General features: G+C 43.8%; 2 protein-coding genes across 8 annotated transcripts in view; one reads left to right on the top strand and one right to left on the bottom strand.

The window, feature by feature from the left end:
- Positions 1-4,798, bottom strand: part of ZEB1 (zinc finger E-box binding homeobox 1) — a 194,756-nt gene extending 189,958 nt beyond the window's left edge. Inside the window, exon 1 of the mRNA XM_030832264.2 lies at positions 4,712-4,798. Within this exon, the coding sequence (XP_030688124.1) occupies positions 4,712-4,769 (58 nt within the window). The 5' untranslated portion in view covers positions 4,770-4,798. The remainder of the gene's footprint in view (positions 1-4,711) is intronic.
- The window catches only part of ZNF438 (zinc finger protein 438), a 498,265-nt gene continuing 476,519 nt past the window's right edge, over positions 3,710-25,455 (top strand). For 6 of the 7 annotated variants that reach the window (XR_011377151.1, XR_009560633.1, XR_011377150.1 and 3 more), the window contains exon 1: positions 4,237-4,490. The gene's annotated coding sequence lies outside the window, so the exon portion shown is untranslated. Of the gene's footprint in view, positions 3,832-4,236; positions 4,491-25,455 lie in introns of those variants that run through there. The other variant, XM_060291793.2, reaches the window with a different exon arrangement.

Here is a 25,455-nt window from a genome sequence, read left to right as displayed (position 1 = left end):
ACAGTTTAAGTTTTGCTCCATGCTACAACTGTATATGTCATGGCTCTGTGGTAAAGTTCCTCAGTTCATAAAAAAAATAAGTTGATAGTAACCAAACTTATTCACTACTGAACTCTAGGAATTAGAACACCACACTCAAGAACTGTGTCAGGAAATGTAAAACTATATTTACACACACACACACACACAAACACACACTCTCTCTCTCTCTCTCGAAGAACTATGACACCCTAAAATGAGAAATTCACACAGGTTTACCTGATAATTCACATAATTGCTACTTATTTCAAGATAAAGAGTATTACTGTTGCATTATGGTACTGGTGTTGGTGCATTTACAGAAATACCATTAAAAAAATATTTAGGTAAAAATACCTAAAAAACATTAGGGAAGTAAATACTTCTAACATTTGACCTAATGAAAGGCTTCTAAAAGTTTACAGTAACATTAACATAATTATATAGACACAGGCCAAAAAGACATAACTAAATACATTAAACCTCATGGAATATAAGTTACAATACCAATCTATATTTGCTGAAAAGAATTCTTTGAAAACAAGCACACAATAATTAGTAAACTACAGAGACTCTTAAATGCATTTAAAACTTCAAAACAAGTTTCATTCCTTAATTTATAATTGGTAAATTTAAAATTTATACACTACCTGATTCTGAATCTTAATCAGAAGCGGAAGGAAAAGATAAAAATCGCTAACATCTGAGTGACCGCTGTTAAATACCTTCTTCAGTAGTTGTCTGCCAACCCATGTATAGTTTTAAGTCTATCTAAGTTATGAAAAAATAATTACACAATATCACCAATTAATTTCAAATTTTCTTACCATATCCAACCATTTACATTTTTTAATGTCTAAAAATATATATTTCCAGGGATCTTACCATGAATGAAAAAGGAGATTAAAAAATATAGTAAGAATGCAAAACAAATACGGACCGATCATTACATATTCTTCTCTAAACCTAACAACATAAAACTTTCTTTAAAACAGCAGTAATACAACTGGTCTACAGCAAGACTAAATTGACAAGCAATCTCAGCTGCAAGATTTAAAAAGACCAAATTTATACAACTGTTCAAGCTAAAACAATCCTACTTCTTTCCAGTCCTAGCAGACTAGAAAATGCTTTTGCCTAATTTACCCAGGGCTAGTTTTAAATAAGGGTAAGACCCGGAATTATACTGAAGGTCCCTATCAAAGCAGAGGTCCCAAATCAACAGGAGATAGACAGATTTATGGTATACTACACCAATAATAATTTTTGTTAGCATCCTCTACTGGTGGTTTCCAAAGACAGCAAGTAGAAATGCAAATGACAGAAGATATGTACCTGCCAGTCCATCTAGAGTGAATTAATCAGTATATGGTCATTAGCAGCTAGAGTACATTTCTCAAATAGATAAATAAATAAGTAACCACAAAGAGTAGAAGTGGAAAATGAGAAGGCAGATTTTTAAAATACAGCAAACAAAGCATTACATTATAAACGGTAAAAAAAAAAAAAATCAATTTAAACCACTAACATCATCACCATAGAGTTACTACATAAGGTTTCAGGCTTTGGCCAAACCTTGCTCAACTGTTTTACCCCTGTCAAGTTACATTACTTGATGCTCCCATTAACATCCTACTCTGCAGATATATTCCAGAAAGGAAATTAAAATGTTTTACTGAAGGCTTAGCAGAAAATCTGCATGCCTTATTTTAAAATGAACAAAAAATTACTTACATATAAATTACAGTATAAAGTATCTCTATGACCACCTCCCACTGTATACATCATTTATTCCTTCATTAAAAAGATTTAAGAGTTAACATTTTCCAAGCGATTCTCTCCAATAAACAACTGCAACTTAAATATGACTGCGTTGCTAAGAAATCTTAACCAGCACCTATCATGAGGTTTCACAACACAATGGCATACAACTTCATTTTTAATTTGCAAATCATGAGGCTTAATCAAATAGCGTGGCTGTAATAATCAGCAATGGATGAAATGCATCTGAGAACAAAAAGAAATACAAGGACAGAGCCAACACTGATGAAAATGGAAGATACCTGTAATAGCACAGTGCTATCTGAAACACCTTTTGTTTTCTGAGAGTGATGCACACTGCAGACGAGACATTTTGTGCTAAACAGCCCCAAATCTGTTTCTCTAATAGTAAACACAAAGGAAAAACACTGACAGCAAGCGCGGTAAATAAATCGCTCCCTTGAGAATGAAAGCAGCAGACTGGAGGGGCTGACACGCGCAGGGGAAAACTAAACACCATCTTTTTCTACCTGCGCAAGTTGCCATTTGCTGCAGCCGTCCAGCAGCTCTCTTTCCTCCTGATTTCAAGTACCTTTCGGGATCGCTTTTTCCCCCTAAGTCAGCTGTTGATATGCCTTATGGGTGTAATATTCGTATCACAGGATCTTTAGGAGGAAAATCCATCCTTTCCTGCTCAGGTAAACATGTTTACAGCAGCTGCACAGACGCTGGGTGGTTCAGACTCACATGTCACACACATGTCGTCAGCAACAAGAAAAGCCCCTTTCTCTGGCGACGAACATTTTAAATAAGGTAAAACGCGAACAGCCCTTTCCAAACCAACTTACCTTTCATAAAGCCACAGCAGCAACAGCTCGATATAGCACACACACTATTTGACGCTAAAACAGGAAATTAAAATTGCAATAGCCTGTGCTCCGCTGCGGCCGTAACAAGTCATCTCTCCACAATGAGGACGCCCAGTATTAGTTATCGATCATAACTAACGGAGGTCTTTAAAATACAAACGTGTATTTGGATAACTAACACCGTTCATGAAAGCGGTGATTCTAATGTCGACTCGAATATATTAAAATTACGTTTACGATTGGAAGGAAACATCTTGAAACCGCCTAAAACCTTCGTATCTGCTTCGAGACAGGAAATCCCACACAAAATCTGAAATTGCCAGGAAAGGTTACAAAACCTCGCGTTTCGCATCCCAGAGGGGAGGGAGAAAAGGGGCCCAGGCGTGGGGGTGGGGCGAGCGCCGGGTAGTTCTGACTTAAACCCGCATTTCCTCATTTTCTGGCGGACACGGCGATCCCATTTCAGGCGCCTTTATTTCCCGACTCTCAGAAACTCGTTTTAAAAATAACGCAGGAACCCACACGAGCCCCTCGGTCCGCTAGGTCCGTGCAATTCCTTATATAGACTCGGCCTCAGCCGGCGGCAGGGCCGTTGCCGCCCATTATTCTCCAAACAGGTACCGGGCGGGCGGGGGCCGCGCTCCAGCCTCGGCCCTGTCGCCGCAGGAACTGTCCAGACAATACCCACCAGCAGACGTTCGTTGCCGAGCGGTGGGCGGGCGGGCGGGCACAGCGGCGCCCGAGATAAGCAGACATGCAGTCAACTTACACCGTCTCTCCCAACTGCAAAAGGCGACTGTGCAAACCACCACCACATGTTCGGGGCTCGCGCTCGCTCTCTCGTCATTATTGTTATTTTTCTAAACTCTCACGCCAGGCAGGGCGGGTGTGCGTCCCCGGCGCAACGGCACTCATCAGTAAACACCGCGGCCCGCAGCGCAGGCAGCGGCGCCCCGCGTCCGTCGGTCCGGCCGCCCCTCCCCCACCCTCCTTCCACCCGAGACCCGGAGCGCCGTCCAAGCTCCGTTCGCCGGCTTCACGCCCCGCGCGTCCGGCCCAGGTAACAACTTCCCCAAACCGAAAGAGCACAAGGGAGGCGCACGCTCGGCACCCCATCCCGGCGCGGAGGAGGCGTCCTCCCGGGCGGGGACCTGTCTGCGGTGCTTCCCGGTCCCGAGACCAGGTAACAACTCCGCAAACCCGCCGGCCCCCGCGGCTCCCGCGGCCGCAGCTCCGCGCCCGCCCCGCCCGCCCGCGCCCCCGCCGGCTCCCCGCGGGACGCGGACCGCGCTCGGGGCGCGGCGGCGGCCGCGGGCGCGGGAGAGGAAAGGCGCTTAGGCACCCGCGTCCCGCGCCGCGAAGCCCCGTCCCGCGCCGAGCGCGCCTCGCCGGCCGGTCCCAACTTTACCGCCGCCGGCCCAGCCCGTCCGCGCGCTCCGCGCCGCCCGCGCACACGCGCGCACGGACGACACGCAGCCCGCGGCCGCCGCTCCCGCCGCCGCCCGCCCGGCCGAGCCGCGGGGCCCGAGCGCCGGCGCCGGCGGGGCTGGGGCGCGCGGAAGCCACTCTACACAGGCAGCGCCGGGCACAAGTTAGTTCCTCGGCTCCGGGGCCTCGGCGCCGCGGGGACGAAACGCCGAGGGCGCCGAGGAGGAGGGGAGGGGGGCGCCGAGGGGCACAAGAGTGGGGAAAAGTGCGGAAAGAAGCAACAGACGCTCCCCCGGAGCCCAGAAAAGTGGACGCCGTGTCCCGGCCGCCCGCCTGCGCCGGGGATGCGGCGGCGGCGGCTAACGGTCCAGCGAGGCGGCAGGGGCGGCGGGAGCCGCTAGGCGGAGAGACCAGGTAAGAGACATAACGGTTCAGGGAGAGCGGGCGGCCGCGGCGCGGCTCCCGAGGCGGCGGCCCGGAGGGGGGCAGAGAGCACTACTTTCTACTTTCCCACTCCACTTGGCCCGTCCCTACCCGGCCGCCCCCAGCCCGGCTCGCCCCCCTCGCCCCCGGGGGCGCCCCAGCCGCCCGGCTCCCCCTGACTCCGCCGCTCCCCGGTCCGCTCCGCCACTCACCGTTATTGCGCCGCGGGTTCGCCTGCTTTCTGCGCTTACACCTGGGGCCATCCGCCATGATCCTCTCGCTTGTGTCTAAATGCTCGAGTCACCTCCTCCCCCTCCCTCCCTCCCCCTTCCCCCCCGCCCCTCCGCCTCCACCCCTCCCCCCTCCCCACCGCACCTGGTTTACGACACTCGCGGCTTTACGACATCACCTTCCTTACACCTAGAGCCGCTCGCTCTACGGCCGGAACCTTGTTGCTAGGGAGAGGACGGTTTGCGGCCGCTGGGGGAGCGGCCGAGTTTGCATTGAGGGGCGAGGGAGAAGTTTCCCCCAGGTGTCGCGGGTTGGGGGCGGGGGCGATGGGGATCGGTGCGGACGTGGTCCGAAGGGCGACTGGCCGTCGGAGTGAGAAAGGTAAAGTAGGAGGCTCTGAACCGGCCACACCCGCCGCGGCCGCCAGGGGCACGATCGGGTCTGGCTGATTCTCCCCGGGATCCGGTGTCCTCGGAGCTGCCCCCGGAGTCGCCGGAGCGACCTGTCCTCCCTCCTCCTCACGGGGGGCTCACGCACCCCGGGCCGCCCGGGGACGCCCCGGGATCGGGGCAGGCAGGTCCGGGGAGCGGAGAGGGGCTAGTTCGGGACACGCGGTGCCAGGGGAGAGGCCACCTGACCCCCGCACGTCTGCCTCTCTGCCCCTCCTCGGACGCACGGTTTTCCCCCGCGCGACCCGGGATGGGAAGTGACTTCAACGAGATAGAAGTCCAGCTGGAGCGACGGAGGGGCGAGGAGTTCCGCTTGCGAGCCACCTCGGCGGTAACGCGGCCTGAGTAATGCCCACGCCGGCCTGTCTCACTTCCTCCTCCGCGCCGGGCGCTCACCTGCTGTCACCTCGGCCGCCCCCGCCCCCGGCCGGCCAGATCCGAGGCTTCCAGACTTAGAGCTGAGGTTATCGACAGGCCGCGATTTAGTACCTAGACGGGCAGCTGTGGCTGCGAAGGACCTTCCGGCAAGAAACGAGGGCCGGCGGGGGCGGTCTTGGGGGCAGAGCGGTTGCGATCTTCTCTGAGTTCTTTGTACAAGTTCGGGGACTTCTGAAGGGCCACGTAGATAACACCACAAATACCAAGAAAGTCAGGTCTTAAGTGCTCGGTAGGGACTTAGCTTTCCCCTCCTCCCCGCCTTCAAATGAGGAAATGTCTTTGGGACCAACCTTACGGAATAAATGAGCCGGGCTGCACTTCGAATCGTGCAGTTCCAAGTGAACACGGTAAGAGATGACAGAGAAATTGAGGAGACCGGAGCGTGACGAAGTATGAGAAACAACCCAGTCACCTAGCACAGTGCTGTCACAGTAGGTGCTCAATAAATTCATGCCTATAATTTCTGCCGTGCCTATGGCTGGACTTTTTTATTATGTTAATCTTCTAAACACTCTCCAGACTTTTAGAAGATTCATTAATAATCTCTTCACACCTTTCAACTGAAATTTACAGCTGAAGTCTGGTAATTTAAAATTAGAAAGTTTAATCCTGAATATAGATGAAAATTCTCTCCCACGTTTGCTGTGGCATTTTGAGAAGTGAATGCATTATTTATTGGTGCGTGAAATGTGACTGTAAATATCCTTTGCTATACATTATGTCTATATGTCTGCTCCCTTCCTCAAGGCCACAACTAGAATTATCCGTCTTAATGATCATCTTAAGTACAGGCAGCCCTGCCTTTCCTCAGCACCATGTTAATTGACCTTGTACATGTGAGGACCAGAACCATGTTGGTGCTTTGCTTGGTTCAAGTGGTGCTTTTTCCCGACCCTCTTAAGAGCTGTGTGATGTTCTTCAATTTCCTTCTGCATCAGCTTGTAGACTTTATCCTTTGCTGGCATCTCCCCGCTCCCCCCACCCCAGCACACAGGCAGACACACGCACAGCTTTTTTACAGCTACCCTAATTTCCAGTCCGAAAGGAAAAAACAGAATAAAACAAAACTTTCTAACTCTAGTGCACGTTTCACGTACTTTTAAACTTAGAAAGTGTCCAACGTCTTTCTGAGGTGCCTGTCCTGACCCCCCGACTAGGCTTTCTTCGTTGTTCATCCTTACCTTGAAGTCAGAGAGACCAAGTCAAGCGATAAGCCAAGTGGAAGTCATCTTCCTTACTTTAGTGGTTACTGGTTTAGTTAGTTTGGGCCAGACTATTCAACTTCTTGCGGACAGGTACCTTTTTTGCGTTTTGTTTTTGTTTGTTCATTTCTGTGCCCTTAGCACTTAGCAGAGTACCTAGTCACAGAGCAGATGCTTGGTAGGTAAATATTTCTTTTAAAAGTGAGTATCGTTGACTTTTTCTGAATCTCTTCTTGGCTCTAACATAAGGGTTGTTTATCTGCCTTCATCACATTAGTTCTTAGGAGCAGTTGAAATCATGAATGTGAAAGCCATTTTCTGTCGTTTATATTCTGCCTTATTTTGCGGCTAATTGCTCTTGATTTTAGATTCTCCATAATCATTTCTCCCAAATGATTAATCCCGATCACTTCTGGTTTTTAAATATGCACAGGAAATATTGATGTTCCAAATTGTCTAATACAGAATTTCAATTTTGTAAAATCCTACAGTAATTAGATATAGATTATAAATTTAATATGTGGTTAATGCGCTTTATTTACTGTAATGTTCCCAAAATTATTGAACGCTAGACTGGAAAGAAAGCAGGCAAAAGTAAATCTCAAGATAGATTGCTGCTTTAAACCTGATGCGTATGTGATGGTTGCTTTCTCTCTTAAATGTAACTAAAGAATTGGAAAAAATCTTGAGAATAACTTTAGAAAAGGAATTTCTAAATAAATGTGTTAAACTTTAGGTTTATTTAGTCAATTATACCTCAATTAAAAAAAATTAGGCTCACTTTATTCAAACATGGTGGGTATACTAGAGTTTAGCATGTGTCCTGTATTGTTGTTGGTTTTTAGTAATCGTAGTGTCATTGTACAATATGTATTCAATATGTTCTCCTAGCTCTAATGTCACTGAAGTGGTAACCCTGCTTCCAGGGAGTGCTGGGATTGCACATGTTGAAGGAGAGGTAGACTGCTAAAACTGAATTCCTGTAATCTTTTCTAAATTCACAGGGAAAATGTAAATGGGTAGAACATTTTCAATATTGAGTTTTTTCTATAAATTTTTCATAAACCCCTTGCACCTGCTGTTTGCGTTTCATGTAAGATTCATGTATAAGCTAGGATAAAATTTGACATAAAATTATTTTAAGTTTAAAATGTACATACTGCACAGTGTTCCACGTGGAGCATATGATTTCCGTGTACCTCACTTCCTGAACACATTTGAGAAGTAGAACATAATGTGATTCTATAATCTTTGTTAAAGTAAGAAATCGGTTATTTTCACGGCAAGTTAATATATGTATTTCATGAAATAAGTTGACTTCGCTAACTTGTCAGGCTTTAATCTTAAAGTCTTGAGACATGTTGTCCATCAAAGGACAGCATGGAGAAGCCCCTGGAGAGCGGCCCCGCAGTCCGTGCTCAGTAGTGACTCTGGGTGTACATGGGTCACCATGCGTTGCAAGAGGGCAGTTCACCAAATTCTGTGTCACCAGATCAGGAAGGAAACAAGGCTACGGGGTGGCACAGAACCAACAGTTGTCCTGAGGACCCACACATGCTTTTCTAATGAAGCCTCCCGGGAGGTAATAATAGGGACAGGTGTTTTCCCCAAACCTCCCTGTGATTTTATTATATATTGCATCACAAAACTGTTTTTCCCTCTCTGGGGAATAAGGCTCCTATTTTTAATATAAGTCCGTGAGATGTTAACCCATGGAGCTTCTAATCTGGGGGACAGTTTTTTGGGAACATGTCTAACATAGAGAGATGTTGAATATAAATAAACGTAGAGAGAGAGATGTTTGAAGGCTGTTAATGAACATCCAAAAAGTAAAGCTGATCTTTCCGTAAAGTCATAGTGATTAAAACGATTGCATTCAAAGGCTGCCTCTACAGAAGATAGAGTAGTTTCTGTTATTGAAATCACTTGTGAACGTGAGTGGCATGTTTTTTCTTATACTTAACAACTATAGGTAGGTAATTTGTACTAGAGAAAGCAACATGCATATTTTGGATTTGAGGGAATTTTAAGAATCTACCGTGGTATCAGGGGTCTGATATCAGGTTTCTTATATTGTTTTGCTGTTTTTTCCCCTTTGTCTCAATGCATTTCTTTTCTCTGGCATCTTGGCTTATTTTTAGCAGCCGACTGGTTCTGCTGCAGAGTATTGCTATTTCTTTGACCTACAGTCCTAGCCTTCTGGATTCCACAGACCTTCAGTCATAATCACTGCCACTATTCAATCCTTTGAGTATACATGTTAAAAATATTTGCAGTCAATAACAGGTTTTAGATGTCCCACCACCGTGTTAAACTCACGTGGAAAAGTTGGCAATGAGAAACACACTGTGTTCAGACATAGCCACAACTTTAAGGCCCCTGGTCAGGCCCTTCAGAAGTTCTTTCGTCTTACGCCTCCATTTTTCTTCGCTCACTCTCTTTATCCCACTTACATTAGTAGAGCACACCTGGGCCCCTCTCTGCTCTTTCACGTTTTAATCATTCTCTTCCTCCATCTTTCTTCGTCCCAGGTCTTGCCCAGATCTGTTTGGATCGATTCCCTTTTTCTTTTTGTTCAAGGCCTTTTGAACCATCCCCACCCTGTGAAATATCAGTACTTTTCCATATTATGCTGGTTATATCCTCTGTCCCTCAAAGTCCAGTCTCTGCCTTTCTGTGCTCTGAAAGGCTGATTCCTGTGGACCACATCACCCAGGCTCCTTTGTCCTTTGGTTTCTATTTGATTTCAGCCCATTTGGAGGCATTGGCAGATGATCAGAGGAAGGAAAGAGAGAGAGGTCAGGATATTAATTTCACCTTCCCCCACACTCCCTCCTGCCTGTCTGTGGCTTTTGGCAGGCGCCTGGCTCCTCTACCTAAGGCCGTGGCTCGGGTCAGACAGTCCTGTCCCATGGCTACAGGTCTTGGCAAGTTCCAGAAACCGTGCCTTCCCTTTGTCCTTTCAGGCCTAGAGAGGGTAATGGTTTCCTCCTGCTGTGAGTCCTTGGGTACTTCATCCCTTATTGGTTCCCCTAGAGCCTGCCCACGTCCATGTAAGTAGTCTCTTCATCAAACTCTCTGCGATTTACCCTTGGGGCATGCCATCTGCTTCCTGTCAGGCCCCTGAGTAGTACACATCTAGAAATAAAATACGTTTTTAGCCTTACTTCTTTTTTTTTTATGATTAAGCATTTTTTAAAATTTTATTTATTTTTGGCTGTGTTGGGTCTTCGTTGCTGCGCGCGGGCTTTCTCTAGTTGCGACGAGCAGGGGCTACTCTTCGTTGCAGTGCACGGGCTTCTCACTGCGGTGCCTTCTCTTGTTGCGGAGCACGGGCTCTAGGCACACGGGCTCAGTAGTTGTGGCACACGGGCTCAGTAGTTGTGGCGCATGGGCTCTAGAATGCAGGCTCAGTAGTTGTGGCACACGGGCTTAGTTGCTCCGCGGCATGTGGGATCTTCCAGGACCAGGGATCGAACCTGTGTCCCCTGCGTTAGCAGGCGGATTCTTAACCCCTGCACCTTATTTCTTATTAGTCAAGAATTCTGTTTCCATCGATTACAACACTAGAGTTTGAATGTGATGTCATCACTGACAGGCATATACTCATGTTCTAATATGTGTACATGCAAAATCTGGCAGAGCTTAGGAATGTGCCGGAGCCAATGCATCGTAATTATTCAGTTACTGGTTTTGTAATGAGGGCCCCTGCCTTGGTTGACCTAAAAGTAGGAGAGACTACTTCTATATACTTAAAGCAGTGAGTGGGAGGGCATCACAGCACTGCAGTATTAAGGTAGAGGTGGCTGGTTGTCCCCATAGGTTTCTTCCCCTTTTAATAATGGAACCCGCCACACTTGTCACGTGGCCCCTGGCATGGCCGTTGCACGTACCTCGCTGCTGCTGTGCCTCTCAGTTCTGGCCCGTGAGATGTGAGTGATGCCCTGGTTGGTGAGGTCCCTCAAGAGGGAGCGGTTCACCATTCCTCAGAACTCCTCTTCTTGCTGGCTGGGATCAGACGTGCCGACGAGCGCTCCTTCAGGTTAAGGGAGGCACAGCAGCAAGACTGAAGGAGCCCGAGTCCTTGATGGTGTGGGAGAGCATTACCAGCCCTCGACTTCTGCTGCCAGAGCCCTGTTCTGGAGAGACAAGTAAACTTCGATCTTCTTTCAGCCGCCACTGTCTTCGGTTCTGTCACATGGAGCCAAGGTTAACCTTGTCCGATGTGTTGTAGGTATTGTAGGTTAGTTTCCTGTTGCTGCTATAAAAAAAATGACCACCAACTTGGTGGCTTAAAGCAACACACACGTATTATCTTACAGCTCTGGATGTCAAGAGTCCGGAGCGGGTCCTGCTGAGCTGGAATGAAGGTTTTGGCAGGATTGGGTTTTTTCGGAAGGCTCGAGGGGAGAACCCGTTTCCCGGCGTTTTCCAGCTTCTGAGGCCGCCCACGCTCCTTGACGCCTGGGCCTCCTCCATCTTCTAGGCCATCAGCCCGGGGCCGAGCCCATCAGCCCGGGGCAGAGCCCATCCCGTGCTGCCAGCTTGCTGGCTCTCTTTCTGCTCGGCTCTTCCAAGTCTGAGGGCTTTTGTGGTTAAATTAGGTCCACCTGGATCATTCAAGGTATCGTCCATTTCAGTGTCAGCTGATAACGATTAGTGAGCTTAATCCCATAGGCAGCCTTAATGTCCCTTTGCCGTATGACCTAACATAACACACAGTCTGTGCCCAGGGGATTAGGGCATAGACATCTTTGGGGGCCACTATTCTGCCTACCAGAGCATGCAAGCTCTCAGTTTCGTGATTGAGAAACATGTTTGTATCGATTAATTTGTTCATCTTTAATTGATAAGCAGCTCTAAAGCCTTTTGCTAAGTGGTCATTACGTTTTATATAACATTGAACATTGTGCCACATGGAAGTTCTAATAGTAATTCATTGGTTCATCTATTCACCTAATATTCTAGCATTCTAATGTGACAGGCACTGTGTGGGGCTAGGAATGCCTAGTACGGTCCCTGACTTCAAGCAGCTCACAGGTCTGTGGAAGAAACACACTGACAAAGAGCCTGTTACACAAGGGTCAGGTTGGTATAGTGCACACAGGAGAGACATCTGAAGTACCCTGGAGTCAAGGAAGTCTTTCTTGAAGAAGTGATGGAATTTGTCGGGAGGAGCAGGGAAGAGTGTTAAAGGCAGAAGTGACAACAGAAGTCTCCGGATGAAGGTCCTGTGCTTTGGGGCGGGGGATGGGGGGGCAGTAGGGGGTGTGAGGAGGTGGCAAATCCCATGGAGGAACCACAGCAAATAAAACCCCGCGTGCTCCCGAAAAGGCCGCAGAGGTGGGTAGGCAGGAGCCAGATCCCGGGAAGGCGCTAAGGTTTGGGGACCTTATACTGACGAATTGTAAGCCACGGAAAGGTTTTTGTAAAATCAAGGGTGTCCACGTTATATGTGTTGATTAGTGTCGTGGGTGCCGGGCATGGGGAGCGGGTGAGCAGAGCAAGCGTCAGGGGAGCTGCAGAGGTTTCTTCCTCTGGAATAATCGGTCACTGAGGAAAAACTCAGCAAGTAAAGGTGCACGTACGAGCTGTGACGATCCACATGAAGCACAGGTGAAAGAACATTTCCACAGCAAGTAGTGTAATCCTGCTGTGAAAAGCAATGCAAAGCATCATCACTATTGAGTATTTACATTATTAATAGAGTTGTTTCAGTTTGTACATTCTCACAGTGCTCTCACCAGCTCCCAGTACTGCAGTAGTACACGGCAGACCCTCGAAATTGTATACTAAATGAATGAATATTTTAAAAAAGGGTCTCCAATGTGTCTTTTAACACTTGCTTTTCTTCCCCAGTAGTATGTTTACTACAGCCTAATGCACAAAAGCTAACATCCTCCCCGTCCAGATTCTGCGGTCTTCCGATTACCTGACATATTTCCAGGGAGGCAGGATCGTTTTCTTTCCGTAGATTGCACATTCTCTCAGCAGTTTTCTGATACAACTTATCAGAATTCGTGGGAATTGGGCAACCAGCCCCACATAGCTAGTAATTCCCTCACACCCTTCAGAGCACTTCCTACCTACCACTGTTGTAGCATTTACTACCTTTACTGGGTGATTGACATCTCTCTCCTCCCAGCCTGAGCTTTTCATCTTTGTATTTCTGATACCTAAAGCAATGTCTGTCTAATGGGAAGTCCACTCAGTTAATTATGGAAAAGAGTGAAAGTTCCTGCCATTTGTGAATCATTCTGGTGGAGGGGTTTTGTGAAGAGCAAATGAGAATACTGTATGTGAAGTTTACATGGTACGTGGCACATGGCCAACAGTAAATGGTAGATAATACGGCAAAGGTAAATTCTTGGGCAAAGAGCAGAGTCAGATATTAAGAGCATAATCCACTAGAATTCCTACACAGTGCCTTTCTGTTCAGGATAAAAGCTAAGGTGATTTTTATCCCTGAAAATGTCACTTCAGGTATAGGTGGAATGATTCTAATTAAAAGGCAGAAAGAAGAGATGATATTAACATGCTGTTTGTTTAACATTAGCTGGAATATTTGTTATATTGTCTAGAGATACTGTTGGCTCCCATTAGCTATATTATCTATGGAAAATCTATCTACACAGTAAGTGAACTTCCTTCCCTAGTATGAGTAACGCTGTTTGCAATGCAGTTAGATGACGTGTGGCACTTTTTAAAAATACAGGTTAAAAATTACGAAAGGAATGTAAAAACTCTCTTTGTTTTGTTTTCTGGTTTGTGTGTAGCAGACACCAACTCAAAGTGGCCCAAGCGAAAAAGAGAGGGATTTTTAATAAGGATGTAAGTGTGTGGGCTTTTGGCCATGGAATCCGAGAGCAGGGGGGCAGCCAGGTCTCAGGAGGGAGGAGCTGGAACACCTGTAGACCTGCAGGTGGTGTCCCTCCCTTTCTCACCTCTGCGTCTCTCTTGCATCCGATTCATTTTCTTTGCAGACCTCCTGCTGGGCACGAGGGTGGGATGGACACAGGAGAGGTCTATTACGCAAGACTTGGGGTGAAAGCAGTCATCCCTACTCCTGCACCATGTTGGGATTATTCACTTTTCACATGTAGTTTATACAGTTATAATAATGCCTAGTTTTTGCCATATTCATATATAAGAACCGTGTATAATTTAGTAGTATTATACTGTTTTCACTTAACAAACACATTTTCCCAGGTAGGCACAGAACCTTTATGCTTGAATTTTTTTTTTTTTACTTAACTATAACATTCCTCAAATTGATATACTATAACTTACTAAACCAGTTATATATTGTTGAACATTTACATTATTTCCAGTTTTTTTGTTTTGTGAAGAATGGACACTATTGTATGGTTTTTGATCATTTCCTAGGGAAATATTCTCAAAACTGGAATTATTTTGTCAGTGGGAATGAACACAGTTGTATCTTTTTAAACCTATTGTCAGCATGCTTTTGAAAAGGGTTGTACGAACGTATGATGCCGCTAGAAATATATAAGAATTTGTCTCACCAAGATAAAAATTTTTGAAAGTTGGTAGCTTATTCACACTGATTGGAAACATACGAATCACTCTGTGTTTTAGAATATGTATACAGGAAGACACTTAAATGGACTAAGGAAGAACATATATGACTATATAGTAAATTCCATACTGGATTGAACCATTAATAATTCCAGCCCTGGACCTTGAGACCTATTCAAGCCCTCTCATACCTAGTGTTTTTAAAATATATGTATGTTTATTTATTTGTTTATTTAAAATTCACTTATTAGTGAAAGAACACTTTGTATTTTAGATTCTAATTAAGCTTATCACTGGATTTTTAAATAAATGTCTAGTAAAATAACAGTATTTAGAATTTTTGTGAGTTTCACATTCTCACTTGCTCTTATGAAATAATCAGTTAACTGCAAGTATCCTTTTTCTATGGGATAGCAAAGGTTAGCAATTTTGGAATACTTGAAAAAGTATACTTGGCTATCAAATAAATTAGAGCAGGGGCCTCCCTGGTGGCGCAGTGGTTGAGAGTCCGCCTGCCGATGCAGGGGACACGGGTTCGTGCCCCGGTCCGGGAAGATCCCACATGCCATGAAGCGGCTGGGCCCGTGAGCCATGGCTGCTGAGCCTGCGCGTCCGGAGCCTTTGCTCCGCAACGGGAGAGACCACAGCAGTGAGAGGCCCGCGTGCCGCCAAAAAAAAAAAAAAAATAGAGCGTAGTCCAAAGGAATTCCTAGGAATACTGTGCCATCACTTAAAAAGAATGAAGCAGCCGATCTGAAATTAAAGTCAGATAAAATGGCATGATAAAGGACAGCGTGAGTGGTTAGCTACCATTTATTGTATACACACAATTATACACACACACGGCTGTGTAAGCTAGAAAGATGACGATACTCAAAATCATGATAAAGTGATTCCATTAAAAGCTGTAAGGTAGTGATACAGCCAGCTCTTAGCCGTAGGCATAGCATGGTCTGACAGAACTGCAAATCACTGTTAGCCAATATTTTTACTTTTTATCCACATCTAGACTGTACAACTCTGGCCAGTTTCCCATTTTGCTGAATTTCCATGGCGAATTCTTAACTCAGGTGGTTTTTCTTTCTCTGTCAAGATTGCCTTCATCTGGCAAAGGGAACTTAGGGAAGGAAGAACGTTAGCAAAAGGTGGATGAACGAGTGAATGAATAAATGAATGAGATTTGAGAGTCCACACTCAGTAGTTTACTGTAGGCATAACCTTGGGCAAGTCACCTCACTTCCTTGAGCCCAAGTTCCTTCTCGGTGGGATTAAGCCTAATTTCCCTACATAAACCAAAATTCCCTACATATTCACAGGGTCTTGGTGAGTATGACGTGAGATCATGTGTGTGGACGTTATTTTGAAAACTGTTAAGACATCGAATTTTGAAGTTTTACTGTACAAACCTGTATCATTATAAAAAATTCTTCCTAAAGCCAAATATTAATGAGTTTTGAATAATTAGCTCCTTTGTATTTTATTTGAACCTCTGTAGTATTAACTCATTTCAGCAACATATACTGAGTTATTTTTAATTTCTTTCGTTTCTCTTGCTCACCCTCTAATGGAAGTGCCTTTAAACAATGAAAAGGTCAAAAACAAAATAGATGCAAAAGACAAAGTAACAAGAGGTCTGAACTAAAAAGGTGTATCAAATACTTGACGATTATGTCACAACCACCCTGATAAACTTTTGAAAAATATTTGCTTTTTATTTCTGAAGGTATTCGCAAAGGACTGGCTTTGGTTTTACGACCAGTTTTGTCTCTGAAATTGCCTGCCAGGATTTCAGCCAGCTGTCAAATGCAATTGACTTTAGTCACGTTTTTCCTTCTAGGTTACTTTATAAAGTGTTCCTACAGACCATTTTAAAAATGCCCACAAATAACACAATTATTGTTTACTCCTAACTTTGAGATTGTTTTACATTTTTGTTGTATAACTTTAGAGAATTATGTTTTTTTACCTTCAGTAGCAATATTTTAGTTATAGGTAAAGTCATTCCTATTTAAAATAGTATGGAACGCATGCACATTTGGAATCAACGTTATTCAACGTGTTTTGCTGTTACTTACAACTAGCAATTAATACCATTTTAATGTAAGCAGTTGTGGAGTTTAGTCATTTTATGTACATTGAATTAATTAGTCATTAAATAAGTATCTTTTCTCTTTAGTGGCTCAACTAATTTCCTGATTCTGCCCATCTGATATGTGCTTTTGATTGGGAAAGTCACTGACAGATATCTGTTATGGTCTTTCGGATACTGTTACAGTGATATGAAAGATCTTCTGGCAGATATCTTTATTAGCTAACCGGTGGCATATTTAGTAAATGCCAAAAGGTAATATATGAATATAAAACATCCAGTGCTCAGCAGAAACCTTATAAATGGCAGAAATGGTGACTAGGAGAAATCACTCAGAAATTGTTCGCTACCAGAAAAAGATAAAAAAACATGGACTATGTGAGAAAAATGTAATTAGTCTCGTGGGATGGTCGAATAAACTGATTCGTTCTTCCCTGTTTTATTTTATTTTCTGTACCTATAGAAGTCGTAGTAAATCAAGAGAACATATGGCCTGAATTTTTGTTTTCCTTATTCCCTAGTTTACTTATATTTTTGTCCTCCCTCGAACTTATTTTCTCCAGACTTCGGGTATGTTATGGACGTAAATCAAACCACTACAATCCACTTTGGGGGTTAATGTTGGTTGTAAAGCCCGTCCTCGTTTGCATCTGCTCCCCTTCCATTGCTGGTCAGCATCGAACTGACCAAAATATTATCAACCAGACAGAAGCGCTAGATGTTGGACAACCCATTAGCTAGAAACCCATCCCCTGGATAATTCAAGATCTATTGAAGCTCTTCCCCATATACAAACTTGTGCTGTAGTTGCATTCATTGTTGCAGTTTTCCTTTGCACAGCCTTGGAAAACACAGATCAGTGGGGTAGCAGCAAAAGACATCGTGATACCAAATAGGGAACGAGCTTAACCTCTTAATTTCCAGGCCACTTGATAGCAGATACAGTTCATTACACAGGAAAATTGCTTGATCTTGGGATAAGAGGGTGCTGGAGGTGAGGGAAAATGAGTTAGTCACCAACACAGTTCACCTTGCAATTCAGTCATTTAGATCTAACTGGAGAATGATTGCTGTCGCATTCCAGGTGAAGAATGAAAGCTTATTTCCACAATAAAATGGTGAATCATGTATCCACTGTGTCTAGATTCGAGAGCAAAAAGGAAGGAGGGAAATATCCTACGTACGCTGATGCACACTTACCAGCATAATAGAGAACGTACAATTTGTAGAGCCTTTGTAACCTATCACGATGGTTTTATCTGAGCTTTGTTACAGCACTAATAGATATTATTTCCGTCTCATATGTGTGGAAACAGAATCAGACAGGCTACCGTCACCTAGTTGATGATAGTCTAGACTGGAATTCCAACCCAGATTGTAACTACAAATCCTACGTTCAAATTCTCTTGTACTCGATAAACATTAAAGCATATCCAGGGCTTTGCCAAAACAAAGTTCTAAAGCATAAAGGAAATGTTAACATTCAGAAAAATAATTAGGAGCAGAAATATTTTGGTGAACATTTTGTTATACATCAAGCATTTCTATAAGTTTTCTCATGATGTACAAAATTTTGAATGACTTGTAATTCTTTCTCTATCCCCTCTTCTCTACTTGAGCAGTTCCATGAACACGAGACATTCTCTCTTTCTCTCATGTTTCAGAAGATCCTTTTTCCCCCCATCCGCATCCCTCCTAATCTGCTTCATTGATTTCTCTAGTCTCCAACAGCAAAGTTTTTAATCACCTTTATTTCATAATCAATTGTTCCCTGTCTTCTCTCTCATGCTCCATTATAAACTCTTTTATGATAGAGACCATGGCTGATAACTCCTGTTATAGTTGATGACTATGTCTGGAACGTATATGTATTTTTAAATATCTTCTATGATAGATAACAACCATCAATGGCTGGTATAAGAAGAGGGTCCTGATTGGAAGCTGATACAGAAGGACCGCACAACTTGTCTCAGAGTAATTGACCTGAACTTAACCCGATAGGAAGCAAAAACCTGGAAAAGGGGCAGCCCTTTTAAAATGAGCTACTGGGGATGAGGCATCACATTTTATACCATTACATGTGGTATTAGTACATCTGAATTCTGAGAGCCAAGGAGGAAAAGATTCGTTTGGGGAGCAGACGTCTTTGACATAACTAGACCAAAAGGAGGAAGACAGCAGTCAAAAGTTGAAAGATATCCATCACCGAAAACAACTTAAATTCTGAATTAGAATTTAGGAGCCCTGGAATAGAAAGGGATCTAGATTGTCCATGAAAGTGGGGACACATGACAATACAGCTTGGGAGTTACGGAGACAGAAAAAGTCAAGAATATATCTTCTAGAGTGAATACTTCTAACAGGCAAAACTAAGAGTTTGGGGGAAAAAATCTAACATCCCATTGTTGCTAGCATAACCCACAAACATAATACAAAGATTCTTTTGAAACATAATTTTAGAGTTTTTATCTTAATATGATACCTGGGGCCAAGAGTTCATAACTATGGTAGCTCCTCTTGGACCAAAAGAAATGGCCAACCGGATAACAGAATTAATTGCTGGGACTGTCGAGGTTCTGTGCCTTCAATGTGTACATTTTAAAGTAGCCAATAGAAAAATTAAGGACTGGCAGAAATACAGATGTCGGGGAGGAAACGTTTTTTCAGATAGCACAAGATGCTTCAGTTGTCATGGAAGGCAACTCCAGCAGCAGGGCCAGACCTCAAAAACACGCACCACTCGCAGCATCCTGTAACCTACTTTTTCAAACCAGGGCTCTCTGTAGGCAAAAACAAATGACTGCAGAGTAGGAAGAAATCTCAAAAGCCTACCCCCAAACAGCTTTAAAGGTAAAAGTCAAAATGTTTCGAAGTAATTGTGTCTCAACTAAGACATTACTACAAGAATAAAGATGGTTTTATATAGATGCACATACACGTAAGATGTAATGATTAAGGATTTGACAGAGTACAATGAGATAATGTATTAACTGGATGTCTAAGAGTAATGATAAAAAGATAAGGGTCTAGTCACACTATCCAAGAAGAAAATTTGGAACAATATAGATACAGGCGCCAGTAATTTTCCGCAAAGAAACATCAGCAGAGAAAGAATGCCTTTTAAAAGTCATCCAAGTCATTAACAAAGGTCTTAGAACAAAAGAAATCATAGTGAAATAGAAAGATTTCTGGGTGGAGCCAACTATTGGTTTAAGGCGTAAGAATTATTGTTCTCTCAGTATCAAGAAGGTCAGTGTGGTAAGCTCAGTACAGGAAATACTGCCGGATTGTTTTTAGAAAACTGGACAGCGCCGTGCGCCAAGTAAGATAAAACAGGTCAAATATTAAGCCCAAGATGTCAAAACATGCCATTTAACCTTATACATCTACCTTGGGACCAAGGGAGAGTGTCTAATCTTTTTAAAGAGGGACACTTAAGAAGAATTCATTTTTTTTCATTCATTTGACAGATATTTATTGATCTGCTTCTGCGTGCCAGGCACTGTTCTAAGTTGCTGGAGACGCCAAGGAACCAGACAGACAAAAATCCTTGCCCAGGAGAACTTAAGCGCTAGTGGAATGAGACAAATAATAAGCAACGAATACAATAAGCAAATTGTATGACGTGTTAGAAGAGGATTAAATGCTATGGAAAAGGAGAACGGGGTAAGAGTAGTTGGAGACGCAGAGCGGTCATGATTCCCTCTGGTAAATTACTGAACAGAATTCCAGTGCGCTGGTAACACGTTCTCAGAAAGGTGTGTGCTGGTATGGCCAGGAGGGTGTCGGGAGAGCCAGGCAGGTAGGATGTGTTCAGTCCACGATTGCTTGATTTTAACTGCTTGGTAAGTCTCGTTTGGTTCAAAGCAAGTGTCAGAGCAGAACATGTAAGGTGCGGAATTCTCATAAGAATATATAGTTTGTTACAAATGCTATAATGAAACCTGTGGTGTCTCCCATTAATTGACTCCCTAACACCTGTTCTCTTTGTTTACTTTTGTTTTTCATTATGTTAGATACCATTTCACTACTGTTTTAAAACAAAGTAAGTGAACATATGTGCAGTTTTCCTTATAAAACGTTTACCTTCTTTCCATCAGTGTTAATGATGATATAGTTGCCTGTGTTCGTGTGTTGACGAAAATAGGGCTAATGTCTTTAATTGCCGAGACGGAACATGTAGAGCTTCATCCATTTGCACAGGGCCCTGGAGAACGTGGAGGAGTTTGCTGGCTTAGGCCAGGGGCCGCAGGCTTCATGTACCTTTGCATGGCTCTTCTAATGTCATCCAAGTACGTTATCCGTGACACTAAAGTCCAAACCACATCGATGTGGGGACTTCTGCCTCCTTTCTCAACTCTTGAAAGATCATTAGAATTAGGAAGCTGATGGATTATTCTTAAACTAGTCATCATAGTTCAAAGAGCTTTAGGCTTTGACCACTGAACATCTCGCTTGATCCTGATAATAACATCATGATGTCAGGAACATTCGTTGGGAAACTGAGGCGCAGAGATGTTGTTTTCCCAAGGTCCCTCACCTAGTGGGGTGGACGTGGAGAGCACAGTGTGTGAGGCCCAGATGAATACTACACTGATCTTAAGAAGAAGAACCCCGTTAAGTTATTTAGGGTTAAGAGATTTGGTTTTGTTGTGAAAACCGGAGCAGTATTTAACAGAGCTTACCACATCTGGGTGCTGCGACGCCTAGGTGAGCCTCGTCCTTGAATGACTAAGCACCTTTCCCCGCTTTGTCCACAGTTGGTTCCTGTTTCTCAGCAGCTCAGCTTACCTCACCCCACCCCTCCTTTTCATCCCCGGGGAGCAGGGTGCGGGTAGGATCAGGACTGTTATAATCTCTAATAAAGGAAGCAACCAAGTATGCACGAGAACTTTAGTTGGCTTCTTTTAATGTTATGGTCACCTAGGATACAAACTCTAGAATTTTTTTTTTTTTTTTTTTTTTTTTTAACTTGGCCGCACCATGGGGCTTACAGGATCTTAGTTCCCCAACCAGGGATTGAACCCATGCCCTCGGCAGGGAGAGCACGGGGTACTTAACCACTGGACCGCCGGGGAATTCCCCTAGAATTTTTTAAAGAATGAAACATCTCCTGTACAGTCATTCTTAACAATTCACGATTTTTTTAAGATTGAAAAAAGTTTCAAACTGGATATTGTAAAAAATTAACATTTGCAAGTCAGTGTTTTGCTGCTTTGTATGTGATGTATGGATCGAGCCAAGATTTTAGAATTTAAATGTGTGGAATGTTCCAGTCTCAATACTCGTGTTAGTACAGAAGCCGACCTGCTAAACCCTGGGTCATTGTAGTCCTTTACTGTGTATTAATACACGTCTGGAACGTCCACGGCCATAGGCTTTGCCTCAGGTCTCTATTTCCAACTTGGTCATGAAGCTTGCAAGAGAATATCCTACCCCATTTTGTTTAGGAAACAGTGAAAAAAAGAAAAAATACTCTCCTTGAACTCTAAAGTTTTTTTCCCCGTGCTGTTCAAAAATGTTCTCAGAGGGTGTGTGTGTGTGTGTGTGTGTGTGTGTGTGTGTGTGTGTGTGCGCTCTGCTGAGGGATTGGTAAACAAGTTTAATTGCACATTGGATAACGGGATGAAATTTAACATTATCCAGCAGGAGTGCCCGACCCCACTCCCAGGTGCAAAGCATTATATTATTTATGGAGCGTCTCTAAAGATTGAAGTAACTCCCCCCGGAAAGGAGACTTAGGACCTCATTCCAGACTTCTACAGGTTTATTAGGATATTCTTCCGTATTGCTCACTGCTTTGTGTTTTTGCCTTTTCTTCTGGTTTCCTCCTTAACTGGCAATAAGGCCAGAACCAGACCCCACTGCGTATGTACTGAACCTCGCAGCCTCTCCTTCACCCAGGGACGGAAATTACCCCCTCTCCTCTGCATCACGTCCCCTTCAGCAACACAGCTGCTGCAGCATCGTGAGAGCCGGAGGTTACTTCTCAGTCCTTGTGGCAGCAGAGCTCACGGCTGACCCTCTGTCCTCCCTGAAAGACCTCCTGCACTTGGCCTTTACGAAGGCACACTGGCCTGGATTCCCTCCTGCTTTTCAAGCGACTCCTTCTCAGTCTGTCTGACTTGTTCATCTTCCTCTCTCCAGTGTCTAAATATTAAAGTGCCAGGGGTCAGTCCACGGACATCTTTCCTTCTCGGTCTGCATGCCTTCCTGAAGTGATCTCCTCTGTGTCCTTGGCTTTAGTTCTGATCTCTTGGCCAGTGGCTCCCAGATAAATATTTCCAGCCTGGCCCTAATCTGTGAACTCTGGGCTTACTTGGCCTCTCCATCTGGATGGCCAGTAGACAGGGCTGCACACTTAAACTGCCCCAAACTGAGCCTCTGGTATCAATCCCCCTCCCCCAGCCTGCTGCTCCTGCGGTCTTAATCTCTTATTTCACACAACAATAATCCCATCCTTCTAAAAGGCTCAGGCCTGAGTTAAGCTTGAGTTAACCTTGGAGTTAATCTGGACTCCCCTCATTCTTAAACCCCTTGTTCAATTTTTCAGAAAATTCACATGTTCTCCTTTCAGAATACATCCAGAATTTGACCACTTTGCATCAGTTGCCCTGCTGCCGTCTGGGCCGAGCTACCGTTATCACTCGCCTGGACCATTGAAGTCACCATTGTCCCTCATGGGGTTTCCCCTGCTTCTGCCTTTGTCGCCCTCCGGCCTGTTTCAGTAGGAGCGGTCAGAGTTACCCTGTTAAAACAAGTCAGCTCACGGTCTTCCCTCCAGCCCTCCAATGGCTGCCCCTCTCGGTAAAGTCAATCCAGATTCCGTACAGTGGGCTTCAAGGTCTGCAAGATCCGCCCACACCCCGCTCTCCAGCCTTACCCCTGCAGCCCCATCTTCACTCCTTTCCACCACACCGGCCTCCTCAGTGGCCCTTGTATGTGCCAGGCGTGTTCCTGCCCTAGAGCAGGGTAGAACCAAGGTCTCAGATTCCAAAGCCTATTCGTAAATCTAAATAATTTAATAGAGAATCTCCAGAAATCCTAAGCAGAATGTTCTCATAGAGACATAGTACCTAACTCATATACTAATTTTAAATGCTTTTGTTGAAAGGAATTCTAAACATACGCTTCATTGTGCCGGGCTGTTTCCTAACATGTGACATAAACAGTTATGGGACTGAAAAGAAAAAGATCTAACAGAGTTCTGTGATGTATGATATATACAGTCTAATTAATATAAAAGCATCTAAATGCTATCAACAAATGTTTAGTGTCTATTAAGTGCTAGCACCTACGATGCCACCATGGGTATTAAGCCCCATCTTGGGGGAGATGCAATGGTGAATGAGAGAAACAGACAGAGACAGAGAAGGAGGGAGAGGAACTGGAGAGGCCCAGGTGATTTTGCAAAAGGGACTGTCAGGTACCTTTGTCCAAAAGCGAATAGGACATACGACTGTTAAAAGAATCTGGGAATGCACGTCTTATTCAATATTATATTATCAGTTAATGAATTCATCATATTAACAGGTTGAAAGATAAAAATTGTTAGATACTCAGTAAATGCAAAAAAAAAAGCATTTGATAAAATTCAGCATTCATTTGTGATTTCAAAAAAACCCCAAACTCTCAGGAAACTAGAAATAGAAGGAAATTTACTTAATCTGACAAAGAGGACCTATAAAAATAGCTTATATCGGTCGTTGTATTTATTGATGAAAACCTTCTCACTAAGATCGGGGTGAGATAACCATGCCCATTGTCAATGTCCAATCAATATTGTGTTGAAGGTTCTTGCCAGTAAGGCAAGAAAGAGACATGAAACACAGAAGGATAGGAAAGTAAAAAGTAAAGGACATTGTTCACAGGTGATATGATTGGGTCAAAGAAAATCCAAAAAGATCTTCAGGTAAATTTTTAGAATTAATTAGAGTATTAGCAAGAAGGCTGAGTATACAATCAGTATACAAAAATCAGTTGTATTTCTCCATACCCAACAGTAAGTAAGGCCTAGAAAAAAATTAAAGATACCATATAGCATAGTTTTAAAAGCATCAAATGCCTAGGAGTAAGGTTAATAAAAGATGTACACCTCTACATAGAAAAACCATAAAACATTCTTAAAAGCAAAGCATAGAAGACCCTAATAAATGTGTGTGCATCGGAAAACTCAGTGTTGTAAAGATGTTAGTTCTCCCTAAATTCAATGAGTTTCATGTAATGAACATATTCAGACAAACCCAATAAAAATTCCAGCAGGTTTTTATGAAACTGACAAGCTGATTCTAAAATTTATATGGAAATGCAAAGGGCCGAGAATAGCAAAGAATCTTAAAGAAGAAAAAGAAGTATGGAGGAACCATGATTTACGTTAAAACAAAGTAATTAAGAGTGTGACCTGGCAAAAGGATTGTAAAAAGACCAATAGACCAGAGAAGATACTTCACAACTAATACATATACGTATATGGACTCTTGTGTTGTGACAGGTGGCATCTTTGATAAATGGTATTGAGTCAGTTGGCTACCCATACGGTAAAAGATGAAACTGCACCCTGGCTTCATACCATACACAAAAATCCATTACAAGTAGATCGTAGATATAAATATGGAGCGTTAAACATTAAATCCTGCAGGAAATGAAACAGAGGATTATCGTTAGGGTATTAGGATAGGCAAAGTTTCCGTAAACAGAACACAAAAAGCACCAACTAAAAAGAGTGATTGATACATCACATTAAATAGATTACATTCAAATTAAGAACTTACTAACACTCAGAGAAATAGAGAGTGAAAATGAAAGCCACAGAGTAAAAGGCAATATTTGCAACCTGTATAACCAAGAAAGAGCTCCTATCCAGAATATGTAAAGAACTCTTAGACATCAATAAGAAAAAGATAGATAACCAAAAGAAAAGTGGGCAAGAGACTTGAACTTCACAAAAGAGGATATCCAGATGGCCAATAAAGATATGAAAAGCTGACACCACTGCCCTTCAGGAGAAT

This window comes from Globicephala melas, chromosome 2 (assembly GCF_963455315.2).
Source record: "Globicephala melas chromosome 2, mGloMel1.2, whole genome shotgun sequence".
NCBI lineage: Eukaryota > Metazoa > Chordata > Mammalia > Artiodactyla > Delphinidae > Globicephala > Globicephala melas.
This window is presented reverse-complemented; position numbering and strand designations above follow the sequence as displayed.